This window comes from Hevea brasiliensis, chromosome 8 (assembly GCF_030052815.1).
Source record: "Hevea brasiliensis isolate MT/VB/25A 57/8 chromosome 8, ASM3005281v1, whole genome shotgun sequence".
Lineage (NCBI taxonomy): Eukaryota > Viridiplantae > Streptophyta > Magnoliopsida > Malpighiales > Euphorbiaceae > Hevea > Hevea brasiliensis.
This window is the reverse complement of record NC_079500.1, coordinates 94527384-94547245: the sequence shown is the minus strand read 5'-3', so window position 1 is coordinate 94547245 and position 19862 is coordinate 94527384. Positions and strand designations below refer to the sequence as shown.

Genomic DNA, 19862 nt, shown 5'->3' with positions numbered 1-19862 from the left:
AATTTATATATAAGATAAATAAAAATGATAGGGAAAGATTTTAAATAATTTGTCATTTAATTTTCATTGCAATAATTTGTTATGGTATAACACTAGAGCTGAAAAGGATATTCTGTCCAGTTAGCGCATCAAATTCTCCTTAACTCTCAGTCAATAAGGCCCAAGCCTAAAAAAAAAATCTCAAAATTAAATTGAAGGAGCACCTCTTCAACTTAGACATTTCTATCTATATTGATATTGACAATTTTTTTTCTTTAATATGGGTTTTGAAGTGTAGTGTAGATCTGAATTATCAAGAGCGGCCTCAAAAGAAAGCCTTTGAATTTGTGGAGATTACAAAGATTAACCATTATATTAGGACCACATCTCGTAAGCCTCACCCATATTGATGCAAGAAAAGCTCCATTTGCAAGCTCAATCACCTATCTCCCTCCATCTCTCTCCCTATCTCCATGAAGAAAATTTCATGGATTCAGCTGGTTTTCTGTGTTTTCATTCAATTGCAAAATACTTCTTCTCATGGTACTATTGCTACACTCTCTCCTTTTTTTCTAACTATTGTTAAAGAAATTATATTTAATAAAATTTAAATCTCAATCCTATCCTTAAATAATTTCATCGGTACATCAATTTATTGAACATCAATTTATTGAACTTTTTTTCTACTAAAATTTGTTTTTCAATTATATATCTAGATCCCAACACGTGGCTTAATATAGACTGTGGGATAGAAGCACCCCGTGTGGGACCCAACTTACTCTCGTGGAATATGGACCATCAGTTCACTCAATCGGGCATCAACAAGCGCCTCCCCGAAAAGCAGCCGCTCGATGAGATGACCACTCTCCGATTCTTTCCTAATCGGATGGACCAAAATTGTTACACAATACCCGCATACAAGCGGACCCTGCAGTACATAATTCGAGCTGGGTTCTACTACGGCAATTATGATGGCCTCTCAAAACCACCATCGTTTGATCTGTATTTAGACGGCCAATTATGGTCAACAGTCAAGACGTCGACGATCGGAGGGCCGATATATGTTGAAGCCATATATGTGACTCATGGGTCGGGTAGTATTGGAGTGTGCTTGATTCAAACAAGGGATGGAGAAATCCCTTTTATTTCTTCACTTGAAGCTATGCCTTTGTGGACTCATTTGTACTCACAAATGGAGAACAATTCCACTTTCACTCTTGTCAATAGAACCAACCTTGGTGGTAATGAAATTAGGTATGTTGAATTTCATATTTCTTCATTGCATAAAGAATAGTGTATTTCATGCTAATAAATGGGGTAATTAAATTTGATTCACATAGAAAAATCAATCGAATCGATTACTTGATTTGATTCGATTCGATTCGATTTTAATTTACTTTAATTTAATTTAATTTAATTTAATTTAATCTACTATAAATTTTAATTGGTAAAGTATTCAATTTAGCTTTTATACTTATTGAGAAAGTTCAATTTAACTTATTTTTAATTTTTTATTCAAATTATCTTAAAAAGTTTAATTTAAACTTAATTTAGTTAAAAAATTAAAATTGACGGATTAAATTTTTTGTTTCTTAATTTAAATAAAAAATAAAAAATTTTAATTTTTTTTTTAATTTTGATACTAAATTTCTTGTTTTATCGATTTAAACCTATAAATCAAGAAGTTTTATTTCTTTTTTTTTTTTAGTTAAATTGAGTTTAAATTGAAACTTTTGTGTTAAATTGGATAAAAAGTTAAAAATAGACTAAATTAAAATTTCCCAACAAGTATAAAAGTGTAATTAAACTTTAAACTTAAAATTAGTTTCAAATTAATTAAAATTAAAATTAAGTTTGAAATGAGTTTAAAAATAAGTCAAAAAATACAAAATAAAGCTCAAACAATAAATTGAATTGAATCAAATCAGTTTTGTTTGATTCGATTTCAATTGTCTTTTTAACTTATTTTAATTTCCTACAAATTTTAATTGGTAAAATGTTAAATTTAGCCTATGTACTTATTAAAAAAGTGTAATATAACTTATTTTTAATTTTTTTTTATCCAAATTAGCTATATAAAATTTAATTTAAGCTCAATTTAATAAAAAAAATAAAATTTATGGACTAAATTTCTTAATTTAAATAAAAAAGTTTAATTTAATTTTGAAATTAAAATTTTTGATTTCTTAATTTAAATTTAAAAATTAATAAGCTTAATTTTTTAATTTTCTTATTTTTAGATCTAAATGAGTTTAAATTGAAAATTTTGAACTAAATTAGATAAAAAAATTTAAAAATAAAATAAATTAAACCTTTTTAATAATTTCAGAGGCATAATTGAATTTTAAGTTACTTTTAATTTATTCAATTTTCTAATTTTAAAATCAAAATCAAATCAATTAATATTCATGTAAGAAAATAAAATATGTGATTTAAAAGCATTAAATAATATATTTCTTTATAAATATTACACTAATTGAATTATTATTAAATTAATATTTATTTTTTAAAAATTTAAAATATAATTATTTTAAAAAAGCGTTTTAGTATCATTTTTTTGCTTTTTGGTTGGAGAATCACTTTTCACCTTTAATACGTCGTTTCATGGATCATAGGTACACCGGACTTTTCTCGGATGAAAAATACAACAGAATATGGACAAGTGGAGCCATCCCACAAAACTGTAAACCAGTCCCTACCCTACCAGATTCCACCACCGCCACACTAGAAAACGACCCCCCAAAATTAGTATTACAAGACTCCATCGTATCCAACACATCTGATCCAATAATCTTGACCGTTGATAATCCACCAAATTGGACCTCACGAACCGCTTATCTTGTACTCTACTTCACAGAGATGGCAACCAGGCCCACTCTAAACGATACCAGAATCATGGACATTGAAATCAACCGTCAGAAGATGTACACGGTGGGAGCTGAGATCAATCAGTGTAAAGTGGTGACACTGTATCCTGTGCCTCTTGTGGGTCCTACAATCAATATAAAGTTAGCCTCATCTAGGTTATCAACCTTACCGCCGATGATCAGCGCAATGGAAGTTTTTACAAGGGCTAATTACAATCCTCCTCCCAGCTCCGCGGCGGCTCCGGGAACAAAGCCCACCAGTGGTGCATGGAAAAATTTTTTTGTACCTTGCACTGTTTTCTTTTATATTTCATGTGCAATTGCGTTTTTCTAATTGTATTGTTGTTGTAATCGATGCCGAGAAAAATATTTTTTTTAATATATTAATTAAAAAATATTAATAAATAATTTAAAATTAAATTTAATAAATTTTAATTATTAAAATAATTTTTTATTTTTATTAAAATATTTTTTAAATAATTATTAAACTTATTCTTATATAAGTTTAAATTTATATATAAAATTTATATTTTGAATAATTTTGATTTTAAAATTAGATCAAAGTTTAAGTTTAATTTAGTTTATTTTTAATTTTTTATCTAATTTAGTTTATAGATTTTACTTTAAATTCAACTCAAAAATAAGAAAATTAAGAAATTGAGTTACTTAATTTTTAGACTTAAATCAAAAAGTTAAAAAATTTAGTTCTAAAATTGACAAATTAAATTTCTTAATTTTTTATTTAAATAAAAAAATTAAGAAATTTAGTTCATAAAATTTAAGCTTTGAACTAAATTAATTTTAAATTAAAAATTTTAAACTAAATTAAATATAAAATTAAAAATAATTAAATTAAACTTCTAGAAAATATAAAAATTAAATTGAACATATTGCCTTTTAAAAATTTGGTGGTAGTGGTGGAGCCAAAATGGAATATATCTTGTTCTTAAGGTTGATGATTTGGTGACAGCTTTTGCTTTTCAATTTGGGAGTGTGTGAGGTTAGCTTAAACAGAAGAAGAAGGTCAGTGTACAGCTGGTGTTGGGTTAAGATAAGTTTTGTATTTTATATGATGAAAGTTGACAAATCAACCCTAAAGGCCAAAACTACCTAAGAAAATTGAACAGATTTAACAACTCATGCCTTTGGAATTTATTTTAATCATTGGAAGTGTAAGCTATCTGTATTTTTTGTTCCCTTATGCTATTTTAGCCTTATATGCTTCATATTTGGATCCTGTTTGGCCATTGACTGTCTTGGAGAAGCTTAACCAGCTGGATTTAAGCGCCAATCATGTCATTTCTTGTTTTTTATTTGAATTTAAAATTTTATAATTTTTAAAATTAATTTTTATTTTATTATATTAAAATTTATTAGTTATATAATAATTATATTATCAATATATTAAAGGAATGATAGTCAAATTTAGACTAAATCAATTGATAAATCAATCACTTTGACAGAATTTGAATGGAAAGGATGCTTTAGACATTTATTGCGAATACCTTTTTTTTTAATTTTAAAAAATAAATTATTCAACCAATAACTTAATTATATGGGTTTTTCTTTTTTCTTTTTAATTTGATATATATAAGTCTAATGAATTAAGATAATGATTATGAGCCACACATAACCAATTAGTCCTTTTAATTTTCTTCATTATTAAAATTTATAAACTTCAAAATGAGTAAATTGAGAAACTTAGATTGTGCTTTTTCTTTTGTATACATTATGAAATCTTTTATATTTATTTTACGATTTATAAAAAATTAATTCTTTTTAATAATATTTTCTCTAAATTTCAAATTTAAGTTATTCATTTAGAAGCAAAATAGACCTCACTACCATATTCAACATTTATTTAAAATGAAAAAACTCAAATTCAAAATATTCTTTTTATTTTTGTCGCAAAAATTTTAAAATAAATAAATCCCATAAATATATATATTAATTGTGGTCACATCTTAAATTTAATAATAAATAAATCTCATATATATATATATTAATTATATGAGAATTTTTTATAATCAAACATTTGAAAATAAAAATGAATATCAACAAGATTCTAAATCAATAATTTTCATTTGAATTTAATGAATAAAATTTAATTTAATGACATTAGAGTTATTTCTATGATTATAAATTCAAAGTTAAATGAAGTTTAATCAATAAAATATTTTTTACTAATTGATCATAAACAATTTAAATAGCATATATATATATATATATCCACACAAAATATTGAAATTAATATAATTTTAAAAATAAAAAATAATATATTAATGAATTTATTTTAAAATTTAAAATTAAATGACATAAATCTTTTATTAATTATAAATTTATATCATCTTTATTAAAAATATAAGGTATTATACTATTATATTGAATATTTAAAAGAGCATGATTAATAACCATATAAGAAATAAAATTTTATTTTGATTTTAATATATATATATATAATTAATCAAAATTTAATAAATTGTATTAACATAATTAATTAATAATTTTATATTTAAAAATATTTATAGTAAAATATAAAAATAAATATTTTATTATATTATTAAAGTAAAATAATAAATAATTTATGTAATGCACAATTAAAATAATTTTTTTGAGCAGAATACACGAGTAAAATAATTAATTTTAAGTACAATAAAAAGAAAATTGGAATTTGAGTTTGCAATATTAGAAATAAAACTCCAAATAAATATATAGAAGGAATGGATAAGGGACATAGCCAATCCACCTGCCGCCCACCTTCAAATATGTAAACAGGAACATAAACACCTCCTTAATGGGGCTTTATTCGGTAATCTCGGATCACCTTTTTTTTTTTTTTTTTTTTTTGAAAAAAGTACATTTTAAAAAAATTTTCTTTTTTATTAATAATAAATTTTTTTTTATTAAGAATAAAAACGACTCAATATTTGTTATTCAGAAATCAAATTGTAATTTTTATTGGGATGGATTTATATAATATAATTAACTATTAATTTTTATTTATAAAATAATATATGACAACATTAAATTTTATATATGAAATATATTTTTTAAATAATTAAGAAAAATATATCTTTACATAAAATTTAAAATAAATTATATACAGTTAAATAATTGAGGTCATATTTAAATAATGATAATTAAATTATTTATTAGTAAAAAATTAATAATAAATTTTATTTGAATTTAAGAATTGAAATCATTAGTAAACTTAAATAGAATAATTTTATTGATACTTTATTTATTATAATCTATATTTGTGATGATACTATTGTGAATGTATACTTTTTTCTCTCATTAAAAAAAATTAATTTTTTTTAAGAATATTAAAATAATAAAATAATATTTTTAATTTATTTTTTAATAAATTTTAAAATAATATTTTTCTTGAAATTAATTTGATACCAAACGAGTACTAAACATAGAAAGTGGTGGTGGTGGTTGAAGAAAACGCGTTTACGCTAAAATAAAAACAAAGTAATGGGTAATAATTAGTAGTGACAACTAAAAAGAAAGGGAATGATGCACTCCACTTTGATGGAGCTATGAAGCTTCTCACTTTCATCTTGGCTTCTCCAGATATAAACCCACTAAGGTAGCAATTGCTATTGTATTTTTTTTTTTAATTATTGATTTAAATTTATAAAATAAGAGAAAATACCTTAGTTAAGTTGAGCAACCTCTCTGATATTTAAATTAATTATAAATTTAATAATACCAAAGTCATTTTCTATTATTATATGGTAATATTTGGTAATTATAATTATATAATAATTATAATTAATTAGGACTTGTTTGCATTTAATTTTATTTTAAAGGGACATGTATGTAAATGTTAATTAATTGTATTTAAATTCATCATTATCCTTATCTACAAAATTTAGTATTTTTTTAAATTACTATTTACCTCTTCAATATTTGTTACTTTTAAAAGTCTATACAACTTTTTATATATCTTATTTTTAATATTTTATATATTTATATTAATTTTAATATTTTATTAAAATATTATTTAATTTCTTATTAATATTAATTTTTAATCTCAATTTAAAATTTTTAGTGCCAATCCGATCATTTAAAAAAAAAATTTATTTAACTATTCAATACAGTTGATAGCTGATTTCCATATAAACAAATCAACTAATATATTTACTTTCATTATTACATTTTAAGGATCTAGGCATATGTTTTTAGACTATGAAAAGAAGTGAATAATTGATGTGCATATAAAATTATTTTAAACACCATTAATTAATTATAAAAATAAAATAATTAACTCACAATATTAGAATTTATTAATTTTATTATTATTGTGCTTGTTTGTTTTATTAATTATGACCTATTGTTAGTGGTTAACCATCAAATATTAATCACAAACAGCTTACACTTTATTTAGATGCTATTTGATTGGGCAAGGGATGGCAACAGGCCCTACCTATAACAATCACAATATTTTCAATAATTAAATTTATTTTAATTAAAATTTATTTTTAATTATTTACACATGTCTCAAACTCAATTATTATTATCAAAAAATACTTGATGTCATTTAATTTTACACATTTTAATTAATAATTTACTTAAAAATAGTTGTTATTAATAATTTATATTAAAAAATATATAAAAATTTATAAATATTATTATAAAATATATATTTTATGTTTAATTAATTATTTATATAAATAAGTTTAGATAATTGGGTTTAGAAAGATGATAAGAAATAAATAATACATGGGATAATAATAATAAATAAAAATAAAATTGATAAAAAATAATTAATATTTTCTTAAATTTTAAAATAACAAATAAAGTGGAATTTTCTTTTTCTAAAATATGACTTGAAATAGGATAGAGGAAACATAATCTTCAAAGATTTTTTTGTAAATCTCAAATTTTCAATCTATCAAACTTTGAATTAAAGAGGTTATCTTTTCAAAATGTTTAAAAACTTTAAAAATTATTTATTTTTTTTAAATAATAAAAAATATAAAATTTTAAATTTATAAAAAATTTATTTTATCATATTTCATTCGAAACAGAATGTTGAGATTGAGAGGTAAAAAATTAAATAATATATAATTAAAATGTTAAAGTCTAAATCATTAATATTTAAAAAAAATAAATTAAATAAACAAGGTCATGGTGTGAGGCTAAGCCAAAGACTAGCTTCCAAGTCCTGATAGAATGTCAAACTCACATTTATTCCATGCAGTTTTCTTAGTGTACGTTCCTTTCATGCATTAATTAATTTATTATAATAATCGTTATCACGAGACAGCGTGCGGATTAAGGCTATGAATTTTCTAATTTAAAATATAATAAAATTATATTTATATTCTAATTTAATTTATAATAAAATTATAAATTCTAGTAATTATATATTTGTTTTTGGCTTAAAGCAATTATACTCTGTAATTGTTTGAGAGATTTAATTTAATTTATTTTTAATTTTTTATTTAATTTAATTTAAAAATTTTAATTTAAATTAAATTTAATTTAAAAATAAAAAATTAAAATTTTTAATTTTTAAATTTAAATTAAAAAATAAAAAAATTTAATCTCTAAATTAAAAATTAAATTTTTAATTTTTAATTTAAATTAAAAAATTTAATTCATAAATTTTAATTTTTTGAAGTAAATTGAGTTTAAATAAAAAATTTTAATTAATTTAAATAAAAATTAAAATAAAATAAATTAAAATTTTTAATAAATATAAAGGTTAAATTAAATAATTTTTTTATTTATTTTTAAAATAGTAAAATTTAAGGCAGAATTAAATAAATAAAAAATAAAAAAATAGTTTTTTGGGTAACACGGACACACATGCAGTGCCACGATCTCTTTTCTTTAGAAGAAAAGAAAGTACTGTACACAAAACAACTATTCAAGTATCTGTTCACACTTTATTTGGAGAAGGTGGACCAAACCAATCCATCCACAAACATAGCTGTCCTCCTCTATCTTCATTTAATTGTACAGGCGTTCTACTTCAATCCCACTTTGACTCTCCCTCTCTCTCTAACTTTCCCTTGTTTTTTTTTTACCAGTTACTTTTCCTTGTTTACCCTTTATATGTTTTTCTTCTTAGAGTTCTGTTTTGTACTTTTCCATTTGGTTCTATGAATTTGTCAAAATAATACGCTTGTGTAGAAGAAAAGAATTATTTTTCTGTTGGGTTGCTGTCCAATTTGTTAATCAAATGCTGGTGTAGCAACGTGTTTCTGCATGATTGTTGTTTTCTGAAACCTAGCTCGTAATCACTGATTGAGGGGTCTGTCTTTAATCTTCTTTTCTTGGCTTCTTGTCATTTGATCTTTCATGTGATTTTGAAGCTTACCCTTCTGTTTATTCCTTGCTTTCCTCTATTTTTTTCTGCTGGGTTGTTGATATTTGAAGTGGTTGTGAGGATACACTGAACTCCTGTTACAGTGTCTTCTCTGATTGTGATATTCCATCTCTGGTTTGCACAAATTTGCAGATTCTACGTACAATCTCAGGTTCTCAGCTCTCAGTTATTTTTCCTATTGGGCGTTATATTCTTTGCTAGCTAGCTTCGTTATGGCTCTTGTGTAGTTATAGCTTGCCATTTATGTCTCTGTTTCCTTTAAAAATCTCAGCTGTATCAAATTTGTCATCTCAGCTTTGAACTTTCTTTTGTTCTCTCCTTTAATAATCTAAATTTCACAGCTTCTGTTGAATTTTATTTTGTGATCTGGGTTTTGCTTCTTGAAGTTCCCATCATACTCTCTCTGGAGTCTGTACTTCTTGTCATGGCGAATAGTGGGAGTTCTGGATTACTCATCTGGGTTTCTTCAATATTATGTTTGATGTGTCTTTCATTAGGATATAATCCTGTAGACAACTACTTGATAGATTGTGGATCCTCCACCAATAAATCAGTGGGGGACCGTGTTTTTGTAGATGATCAATTTTATTCCAATCTCCTTTCAAACCCGCACATCATTTTTGCCAATGCGAGTTCAAGTCCCAACTCATCTGCCTATAACCCTTCCCTTTTCCAGACTGCAAGAATATTCAACGAAACTTCCCATTACACCTTTGCAGTCAAGAAATCTGGAAGACATTGGATTCGCATTTATTTCTATCCTTTTGTGTTTAGAAACTATAATCTGAGCAATGCCAAATTCTCTGTGTATGCCCAAAATTTCACCCTTATCAAGGAATATCAATCAAAGGTTAATCCTGAGGTCAGGGAATTCTCTTTTAATGTAACTTCTGATAGACTAGTTCTCACCTTTTCTCCCTTTTCCAATTCATTTGCTTTTGTAAATGCATTGGAAGTTTTTTCACTTCCTGATGAGCTCATTCCTCCGGGTGCCACAACAATTGGTCCCCAGGGCAGCTACCAGAATCTGTGGGAACATGCATTGGAAACAGTTGAGAGGTTGAATATGGGTAATAAAGCTGTTTCTCCCCTAAATGATACTTTGTGGAGATTTTGGGATGCTGATGGTAAGTATCTTAAACAAAGCAATGTAGAAAAGTTTTTGTCAGATATCAAAGCTGTCAATTTCTCAAAAGGGGTGGTAACAGAGAATATTGCTCCATCCTCTGTCTATGGCACTGCTACCATATTGAATACAGAGTCTGATCCTATGACCAATGCCAACGTGACGTGGCTTTTTAATGTTGATCCTGGTTTTGACTATCTGGTTCGGTTCCATTTTTGTGATATATTGCCTAGACCTTCTGCAAGGTTCTACTTCAATGTTTATATTGGTTCATCTGCAGTTGTTCAATATCTTGATCTTCTTAATCGCACATCAGATGTGGGTGTTCCGTATTTTATGGATGTGATCACAAGAGTCACTGGTAGCCGTATGCTAAATGTTAGCGTTGGCCCTTCTAATAATGTTCAATATCCAAATGCCCTTCTTAATGGCTTAGAGGTCATGAAAATAAGCAATTCTAAGGAAAGCCTTGATGTCTTAGACTCTTTTTCCCCAGAAAGTTCCAAGACAAAAGTCATTCTAATAGTGGGCTTGGCTGTTGGGTTGTTCATCATTTTTGTTCTTGCTTTAGTTTTATTTCTGCTTTGTAGAAGGAGACTAGCAGATTTAAGCCATCGCAAGGCAGAAGATGACTTTGCCATGAATGAAGGAGATACTATTTATACTGCAGGCAGTAAGTTCTCAAATGGGACACCGATATTTTCCACTTCAAAATTCGGGTATCGCTTCCCTTTTGTGGCAATTCAAGAGGCTACCGATAACTTCAGTGAAAGTTTGGTTCTTGGGGTTGGTGGCTTTGGGAAGGTTTACAAGGGAGTTTTGAGAGACGAGACAAGGGTGGCAGTGAAAAGAGGGACTTCTCAGTCACAAGGAATCTCAGAATTCCAAACAGAGATTGAAATGTTATCTCAATTCAGACACAGACATTTGGTCTCTTTGATTGGATTTTGTGATGAAAGGAATGAGATGATCATAATATATGAGTTTATGGAGAATGGGACCCTCAAGGATCATCTATATGGCTCAAAGTATCCCAGCTTAAGTTGGAGACAACGTCTTGAGATATGCATTGGAGCTGCAAAAGGACTTCACTACCTTCATACGGGCTCTGCAAAGGCAATCATTCACCGTGATGTCAAATCTGCTAACATACTACTAGATGAGAATTTCATGGCCAAGGTTGCTGATTTTGGTCTTTCAAAGACTGGTCCTGAGATTGATCAGTCACATGTTAGCACAGCAGTAAAAGGAAGCTTTGGATATCTTGATCCAGAGTACTTGATCAGGCAACAACTGACAGAGAAATCTGATGTTTATTCCTTTGGAGTGGTCATGTTTGAAGTTCTTTGTGGGAGACCTGCCATTGATCCATCGCTGCCAAGAGAAAAGGTGAATTTAGTTGAATGGGCATTGAAGTGTCAAAGGAGAGGGCAATTGGAGGAAATCGTAGATCCTCGTCTTGAAGGTCAAATAAAGACAGATTCTTTGAAGAAGTTCGGCGATATAGCTGAGAAATGCTTGGCAGAGTACGGTGTTGATAGGCCTTCAATGGGAGATGTCTTGTGGAATTTGGAATCTGCACTTCAACTCCAGGGGAACGAAGGGAGATCCAGTCATAATGGTAAGATGACTGAAAAAGTTAATGATCGTGCCAATAGCTTTGAAGCCAGTGTATCTAATGCACAAGTCAGCATGGGAAGCATGGGGGAACTTTCTGGTGTTTCAATGAGCAAGGTTTTTGCCCAAATGGTGAGAGAGGAAATGAGGTAGACTGCTGGAAAGCCATAGATCCTTCCACAAAATAGCTGGACTTCCCTATTCATAAATGCTAAGCGAAGAGAGGTTAGAAGTGTATACTGTACAGAAGGGGTGAATTCAAATTTGTTGCTAGTATGGCTGTGATTTTTCAGAATAAGTTACCTTGATGTGTTGTTGAAAGTACACATAGGACAAATCCATTAGCTTGCCTGCTTGTATTTTTCAGTAGTTGTTTTTCATTTCAGATCTATGCTCTTTGTGTGATATTATATCACCTATTATTTATTTGACCGGGGGCTCTCTCTTTTTATGTATAATCAAATGCTTCCTACATAATTTGATTATGATTTTTCATTCCATTTGTTGTATAATAATGGAGCAATATAAAAAGAAAGAAAGAAAGAAGAATGGACAAAATTTAAAAACTAAACCAAGAGGGACATCATGTGAAAGGATATTCAGGGCATTTGAGCCTTCAGCTGAGTCATAGGGGCAGGGCAAGTCTGCACTATATAATAAAATGCTCACTTTGAGGCTGTTGAGTCTGCAGAGTGTAATCATTTGATTTTGTTGAAATTACTTCTATTAGAATGGACATAGACACTCTCTATAATGTTGTCATACCCTACACAAATCACTGCAGAAAGGACCTTTCAAGTGAGGGGGTTTTAATTGGAGTTACACACTTGACTCAAATATAAGTTTGCTTGATGAACCCTTAATCTGCAAGAAACCATCCTTTAACTCATGGTCATCAGTGGCAGTGGGAGATAGAAGCTATTTTTCATCAGATTGTTACTCTACTAAGGCTAACTTCATGTATTATAGGGCTGCATAGGGTGGCTAAAGCTGCTGTTAATAGGTGTCTCTACTCTCTACTTCTCGGTTTGCAATCCTTCTGCTGTGCTGCAGGACCTTTTTTGCATGCAGATGTGGGTTAGTTTATGGAATTCAGTTGTTTAAACAAAAACGATTAAACCCTTATTTTACTTGGTGAAAAACTGAGTCGAGTTTTATTTAGCTTACTGCTTACGTGCGGCTTAGCAATTTATTTGCAGCCTCACTCCAAGCAGAGCAGGCAAGAGTCAGGCCCAACAGGCCTGGCAAGAAGCCACACACTACTGACAGTTGTGGAAGCATTGGACTAACTTAACAACACTGTACAGCCCAATAACTGACCATTTCTTCTTCCTCTTCTGTTGGGTCTCGCAGAGTCTTCTGTTCAGTACTCTCTTCCTGTCTGTTTCACCGTCTGTGTGACTCTGTCAACTGACAGCCTCTGAGCCTTAGAAGCCATAACTACATCTTGGGTTCTTTTCTCTTTTTTAATTTTCATGTGGGTATGGCCTTTTGGTGGCTGTATAATCTTGCTTAAAACCCTAAAACCCCATCTGGTTGTATAAAGATAATAAGTGAAGTGTATTCTTGAGTTCAAGCATACTCTTCGTGCTTTCTCTGTCACTTTCCATGTTCCTGATTTGAGGTAAACTGTTCCCTTGCTCTCAATTCTTATTTCTTAGTCACGGTATCAAGCGGTTCAAGAAGTAGGGAATTATAGAGAATGCTAAGAAGCCATTCCAAGGTTTTTGGTCTAATTCTTGATCACCTTTGGCATTGGGTGTAAACAAAGCAACAAATCCACACTGGTTATTTTTCTGAATCTGTGTGCTTCATAAGTGGTTTTCTTTTTCATAATCTGTATGCTTGCTTTACTTTTTTTTTAATTGAAGGGTTTATACTACTGGCTATTGTCTCACTCTTAAGATTTGGTTACAGTAGTTGAGGGTATATATAGATTTTTAATGTCATCAATACCATCCAAAAACATATGGATGAGGAGGCAGCAATGCCCTTGTGGAGATTGGAAATGTTATATTACATATGAAGGAGATTCTGAAGAGTCGTCAATTGCGTCCCAGTTGGTCAAGAACGACACCGTTCAATCTGAAGCTATGGTTGCACCATACGTAGGAATGGTGTTTAAGAGTGATGATGATGCATTTGACTATTATGGAAATTTTGCTAGGAGAAATGGATTCTCCATTAGGAAAGAAAGGTCTAGATTGAGCCCTCAATTGGGTATTTATAAACGTGATTTTGTTTGTTATCGTTCTGGATTTGCACCAGCTAGGAAAAAGCCTACTGGGGAACACCATAGAGATAGGAAATCAGTGCGATGTGGATGTGATGCGAAAATGTATTTATCAAAGGAAGTTGTTGAAGGGGTTTCTCAATGGTTTGTTGTGCAATTTAGCAATGTACATAATCATGAACTTTTGGAAGATGACCAAGTGCGGCTTCTTCCTGCATACCGGAAAATTCATGAGGCAGATCAGGAGAGAATTCTGTTGCTTTCAAAAGCTGGGTTTCCAATACATCGCATAGTGAAGGTGCTGGAGTTGGAAAAAGGGATTCAGGGTGGACAACTGCCTTTTCTGGAGAGGGACGTAAGGAATTTTGTTCAAAACCGGAAGAAAATTGTTCAAGAGAATGATGCTTTACTAACTGAAAAAAGAGAAAATGATACAATGGAACTTCTTGAGGCATGCAAGGCAATGAAAGAGGTGGATGAAGATTTTATTTATGATTATACGGTTGATGAGAATGATAAGATTGAGAACATTGCATGGTCATATGGTGATTCTGTTCGTGCATATACATTGTTTGGTGATGTGGTTTATTTTGACACTAGTTATCGCTCAATCACATATGGTATGCTTTTTGGAGCATGGCTTGGAATAGAAAATAATGGAAAAACCATATTTTTTGGTTGTGTTCTATTGCAGGAAGAAACACCTCGTTCCTTTGCTTGGGCTTTGCAGGTTGGGTACATGAATCCTCTTGGTTGTTTTAGATGTCTCCATGTGTATATGCGTTCCTTATGATTGTCATTTTGTTTTGCATTTGATACAGGCTTTTATCCGTCTTATGAAGGGAAAATGCCCACAGACAATTCTTACTAGCCTAGATATGGGGCTTAAGGATGCCATAAGTAGTGAGTTACCCAGCACTAAGCATGTTATATCCATGTGGAATATTTTACCCAAGGTATACAGTTGGTTTTCTCTTGCTTTTGGCACTCGATTTGCAGAATTTAAATCCAAGTTTGATGAGTTGTATCGCATTGAGAGCACAGAAGGTTTTGAACTTCAATGGAGTCAAATGGTTTCCATCTTTGGACTTGGTTCAGATAAACACATTGCTTTGCTCAATTCTTTCCGTACATCCTGGGCTTTATCCTATGTGAGGGGCTACTTTCTTGCTAGAATGGCAACATCATCATATTCAAAGTCTGTTGATGCATTTTTGAAAGGAGTGTGCAATGCGCAAACATGTTTGCGTAGTTTCTTTGAGCAGGTATTTCAATTGCAAATATCATCTAGTAGCCTTCAAATGGACATTTATTTTGTTAATTCTGTTTTGCTTTCCTTTGTGTCATTTTAGGTTGGTATTTCTGCTAATTTTCTGAACCAAGCACGCCAAGAGATGCAATACATGCTCATGAAGACATGCATACCTATTGAAGAGCATGCACGTAGTATTTTTACTCCATTCGCCTTCAACGCTTTACAACATGAATTAATGTTGGCAATGCAATATGCTTTATCTGAAATGGCTGATGGATCGTATCTTGTACATCACTTCAAGAAGATGGATGGAGAGCATTTTGTCATATGGATAGCAGAAGATGAGCAGATCCACTGTTCGTGTAAGGAATTTGAATCGTCAGGAATATTGTGCAGACATGCTCTTCGTGTATTCATACAGAAAAACTACTTTCATCTTCCTGACAAATATTACCTAAGAAGATGGCGACAGGAAAGTTCACTAGTTTTCTATGATGATCACTATGCTCAAAGTAACAATGGTGAATGGTTTCAAGAATATCAGTCCCTGACTGAGACCCTGTTCACAGAGTCATCAATCACAAAGGAACGATCCGACTTTATCCGTAGGGAACTTCCAAAAGAATTGACAAGGCTTCTTAGTGAGGTTAGAGATATGCCCGAGAGTGAAGGAGTCGCTATGGATTTGGCACTTTCACCCACTGGTTAGTTAAAGATTGGTGGAAGCTCCTCTATAAGTACATGATCAGAGGTGGAAAGATCCAAAATACATATGCATTCTCATATTTCACTTCCATACGTAAGGAGAACAGATTTTAAATGAAGAGCTATTCTAATGAAGGTATACAAATTATCGTTTGGATGGTGCTAGTCATTCTGTTTTCTTTTTCGTTTTCTTTTCTCTGTTAAAATCTTGTTTCTTTTACAAATTGTGTGGCTGATATTTAATATCCAAAGAAAAAGAATGTTTTGTAATGCATAATCCCTGCTTTCTCTGGCTTTAGCCATTTCTATCTTTTAAAATTGTGTAAGCTCTCTCTCTCTCTCTCTCTCTCTCTCTCTCTCTTTTTCCTTAAAAAAAAAAAAAACTAATAATGATGTAGCTTATTCAGATGAAGGGGAAAAATGCAAGTGTCAAAGAAAATGTCTTAAGAAAAGATTCTTGAGTATATTCATGTCTCAGCAAGGTGGTAGAAGGAAGCTTTGGATATCAGTCCAGAGTACTTAGACAACAACTGACAGAGAAATCTGATGTTTAGTGTTTACTCTTTTGGAATGGTCATTTATGAATTCCCTTGCAGATCTGTTATTCATCCATCTCTTGCCAAGGGAGAAGGCATATCTAGTTGAAAATGGCCTTGGAAATGTCAGAGGAGAGGTCAATTAGATGATTCGGTAGATCCTCTTCTTGAAGGGCAGATAAATTCTGGCTGATTAAAGAAAATTTGGATAGAGTGCTGATAAATTCTCAGCAGAATATGGTATTCATAGGCCTTTAATCGAGACATACTGTGGAATATGGAGTGTGCACTACAACCCCAGGAGAATAATGAAGAGTGATCAACTGATAACGGCTAGCAGACAACAAATTTTAATTTTATCTGCTGCACAAGGCAGCATAATTATGAAGCATGGTAAATGGTGTCTCAATATGCACATTTTTTTTCCCTGATAAACCAAATTGAGAATTGTAAATAGAGAGGAAGAAGAAAACACATGAATGTGAAGCTGATTTCTGATTGCAGCAAATGAACTAAATATATTGTTAAATAAATAAGAAATTCTTTTTTTTTTTAATTTGAGCTATTATTTTTTAACCAAACATACCCTTAATTAAATTTAAAAATTTCTGAACTAATTTCATTTTTCTATTAGATTATCACTGCCATGAATGCTCTTAAAGAGCATTAATTAGAGGCTGTAGTTTCTACAATAAACAACAAAAGTTAAAAATATTTTGAGATGGGATGCTGTTTCTTAAAAAGAATTGAGTTTTATTACTAGAGAATGTCACAAAGATATTTTTTGCAAAATGGATACAATAATGCAAGGACTTCCCTACCAAAGCAATTACAGCAAGAGACAAATCTCTCCTTTTTAAATGGGGTTTTTGAAACTTAAATAGAAACCGGAAACCTTCGAACTGCTTGGTTCAATCGGAAAACCATAAGACATTAAAATCCTTCTATCTATGCCGTTGCTCTCTTTAGCTACCAACTTCCTTCTAACAAAGAGGATAAGAGTGGGGTTGTGCGATTCCGTTCCAGTTCGGTTCTTTTTAAGAATCAAAACTAGAATCGAACTTTGGTTCTTTTATTTTTTGAAACCAAAAGAGGAACCAAATTTTGGTTCCAATTCCAGTTTTGGTTCGGTTTTAATTACTTTCGGTTCCGGTTCGATTTTACTTTTGATTCTATTTTCTGTTCTATTATTGGTTCTGATTCGATTCAGTTATTGATTCCTATATGTTAGAGATCTGGGGAGCCCAAAGCGCCTAGGGAGAATCTTTCTTTGATGGGCCTTGTGAAAGAGCACACTCATGGGCTTGACACCACATCCAACCCAAAACCTTAAGGCAATGAGTCTATGGGTCATTCCCACTTATATGTCTCTCACTCATCCCATATTTTTTCGATGTAGGAATTTCACACTTGTATATTCCCAACAATCTCCCCCTCAAGTGTGAATTTCTTCTACATTGGGCTTACTGGGCCTGCTCTCCCTTAAACGAACTTACTGGGCCTGCTCTCCCTTAAACAAAAGCTTTTTATCTTAACTCAAGTATTATGGTGTCACCAAGAGCCCCAATTACTCCACCAAACCCACTCGAGCATGCATCTCTAAGAGCCATGCCAGAGCCATCATGTATTCTGCCATCACGTGTACCGAGAGTTTTCACTCAATTGATCTGCTCTTCTCTAGAAGAGTGCCTTGTTGCTCCATTAGGTTTGGCAGGAGTCACCTGACTCTTTCATCCACATGTCAGAGCATCACAAGAATCACTGACCACTGTTTTCATACTCGTCCCTTGCTAAAGACAGGCTCTGATACCACTTGTTGGAGATCTGGAGAGCCCAAAGCGCCTAGGGAGAATTCTTCTTTGATGGGCCTTGTGATAGAGCACACTCATGGGCTTGACACCACATCCAACCCAAAACCTTAAGGCAATGAGTCTATGGGTCCTTCCCACTTATATGTCTCTCACTCATCCCATCTTTTTCCGATGTGGGAATTCCAAATAACAAATTGGTATCAGAGCTTTGTGCGCAAAACCTACGGTTTACAGATAGCATCATCTTTAATGCAGTATGAGATGGAGAAGTTTGATGGTGGATCGAGTTTCAATTTGTGGAAGATTAAAATTAAATCTTCCTTAATCCTACAAGGTTTATGGAAGGCAATCGATGATAACTTTCCAGAAGGTATAAAAGAGGTGGAAAAGGCTGATATAAAGGAGAGAGCCTTGAGTGCAATTTTCATGAGCATATCTGATAATGTCCTACGCGAGATTGCTAGTGAAAGCTCAGTATCTGCGGCATGGAAGAAATTAAAGGAGTTATATTCTGCCAAATCGCTGACCAACCGCCTGTATCTGAAGAAAAGGCTACAATATGAGAATGAGCAAAGGTACGCCCATTAAAGAACATCTGGATGAATCCAATTCAATCATTATGGACCTGAAGAATATTGATATTGAGATTGATAGTGAGGATTAGGCCCTTATTGTGTTATGTTCTTTGCCACCCTCCTATGAAACTCTTGTTGATACTCTGTTGTATGGGAAAGACAGTATTTCACTAGACGATGTTAGTAATTCTCTAAAATCGAAGGAGTTGAAAAAGAAATTTCCAGATCATAGAGAAAGATTTGAGGGGGAAGGTTTGGTGAGCAGGGGAAGAACAAATTCAAGGGAGGGTTCTTTCAGCAGGAAGACATCTAAGGCCAGATCTAAGTCAAGAATGAAAAAGGCCAACTGTTTTGAGTGCGGAGAGTAAGGTCACTACAGGAGAGATTGTCCGAAGTTGAAAAATAAAAAGGGAAAGCAACCAGAAAGTTCTACGAATGTGGTTGATAGTTTTATTAATTCTGATGGTGATGACAGTGCTAGAGAAATTTTATTTATGACTTCAGATCATGGATAAAATTCCTAGATTCTTGATACTAGTGCTACTTATAACATGTATCCACACAGAAACTGGTTTGTCACTTATAAATAGATGAGTGGCAAGGTGTTTCTGGGCAATGATCGTGCATTATCTGTTGAAGGAATTAGTAACATTAGATTGAGAATGTTTGATGGCGTTGTTAGAACTATAGAGTGTTGGCATGTTCCAGGACTAAAGAGAAACCTGATTTCTCTTGGGATACTTGACTCTCATGGATTCAGATACCATGCAGAGAATGGAGTTCTCAAAGTATGCAAGGGCTCTATGGTACTC

General features: G+C 31.0%; 3 protein-coding genes across 5 annotated transcripts; all 3 read left to right on the top strand.

The window, feature by feature from the left end:
- The first annotated feature begins 41 nt into the window (after window positions 1–41).
- On the top strand, window positions 42–3202 carry LOC110651414 (probable LRR receptor-like serine/threonine-protein kinase MEE39). The gene is made up of 3 exons (XM_021806759.2): window positions 42–522; window positions 696–1233; window positions 2595–3202. Exons 1-3 carry the CDS (start codon window positions 453–455, stop codon window positions 3178–3180), a joined length of 1194 nt encoding a protein of 397 aa, XP_021662451.2. The 5' UTR covers window positions 42–452; the 3' UTR covers window positions 3181–3202.
- A 5643-nt stretch (window positions 3203–8845) lies between these two features.
- On the top strand, window positions 8846–12433 carry LOC110651393 (probable receptor-like protein kinase At5g59700). The gene has a single exon (XM_058151667.1). The coding sequence runs from the start codon at window positions 9617–9619 to the stop codon at window positions 12086–12088; it is 2472 nt and encodes an 823-aa protein (XP_058007650.1). The 5' UTR covers window positions 8846–9616; the 3' UTR covers window positions 12089–12433.
- Window positions 12434–13253: 820 nt separating this feature from the next.
- Window positions 13254–17220, top strand: LOC110651421 (putative protein FAR1-RELATED SEQUENCE 10). 3 transcript variants are annotated; one of them, XR_009150692.1, is made up of 4 exons: window positions 13590–14898; window positions 14990–15433; window positions 15521–16264; window positions 16725–17220. XR_009150692.1 is itself a non-coding variant. In XM_058151666.1 (3 exons), the coding sequence occupies exons 1-3, from the start codon at window positions 13879–13881 to the stop codon at window positions 16130–16132; spliced, it is 2076 nt and encodes a 691-aa protein (XP_058007649.1). In that variant the 5' UTR covers window positions 13254–13878; the 3' UTR covers window positions 16133–16446. The 3 variants fall into 3 exon arrangements, 1 of the variants encoding a protein (XP_058007649.1); XR_009150693.1 differs by lacking the exon at window positions 16725–17220 and adding an exon at window positions 16536–16723; XM_058151666.1 differs by lacking the exon at window positions 16725–17220 and having other exon boundaries at window positions 13254–14898; window positions 15521–16446.
- The last annotated feature ends 2642 nt before the right edge of the window (window positions 17221–19862 follow it).

Excerpts from the sequence above, each read along its gene's own strand:
- LOC110651414 (XM_021806759.2), top strand. The coding sequence starts at position 453 with ATGAAGAAAATTTCATGGATTCAGCTGGTTTTCTGTGTTTTCATTCAA. Across the intron at positions 523-695 it reads GCAAAATACTTCTTCTCATG|ATCCCAACACGTGGCTTAAT; the intron begins GTACTATTGCTA and ends TTATATATCTAG. Across the intron at positions 1,234-2,594 it reads CTTGGTGGTAATGAAATTAG|GTACACCGGACTTTTCTCGG; the intron begins GTATGTTGAATT and ends CATGGATCATAG.
- LOC110651393 (XM_058151667.1), top strand. The coding sequence starts at position 9,617 with ATGGCGAATAGTGGGAGTTCTGGATTACTCATCTGGGTTTCTTCAATA.
- LOC110651421 (XM_058151666.1), top strand. The coding sequence starts at position 13,879 with ATGTCATCAATACCATCCAAAAACATATGGATGAGGAGGCAGCAATGC. Across the intron at positions 14,899-14,989 it reads CCTTTGCTTGGGCTTTGCAG|GCTTTTATCCGTCTTATGAA; the intron begins GTTGGGTACATG and ends CATTTGATACAG. Across the intron at positions 15,434-15,520 it reads TGCGTAGTTTCTTTGAGCAG|GTTGGTATTTCTGCTAATTT; the intron begins GTATTTCAATTG and ends GTGTCATTTTAG.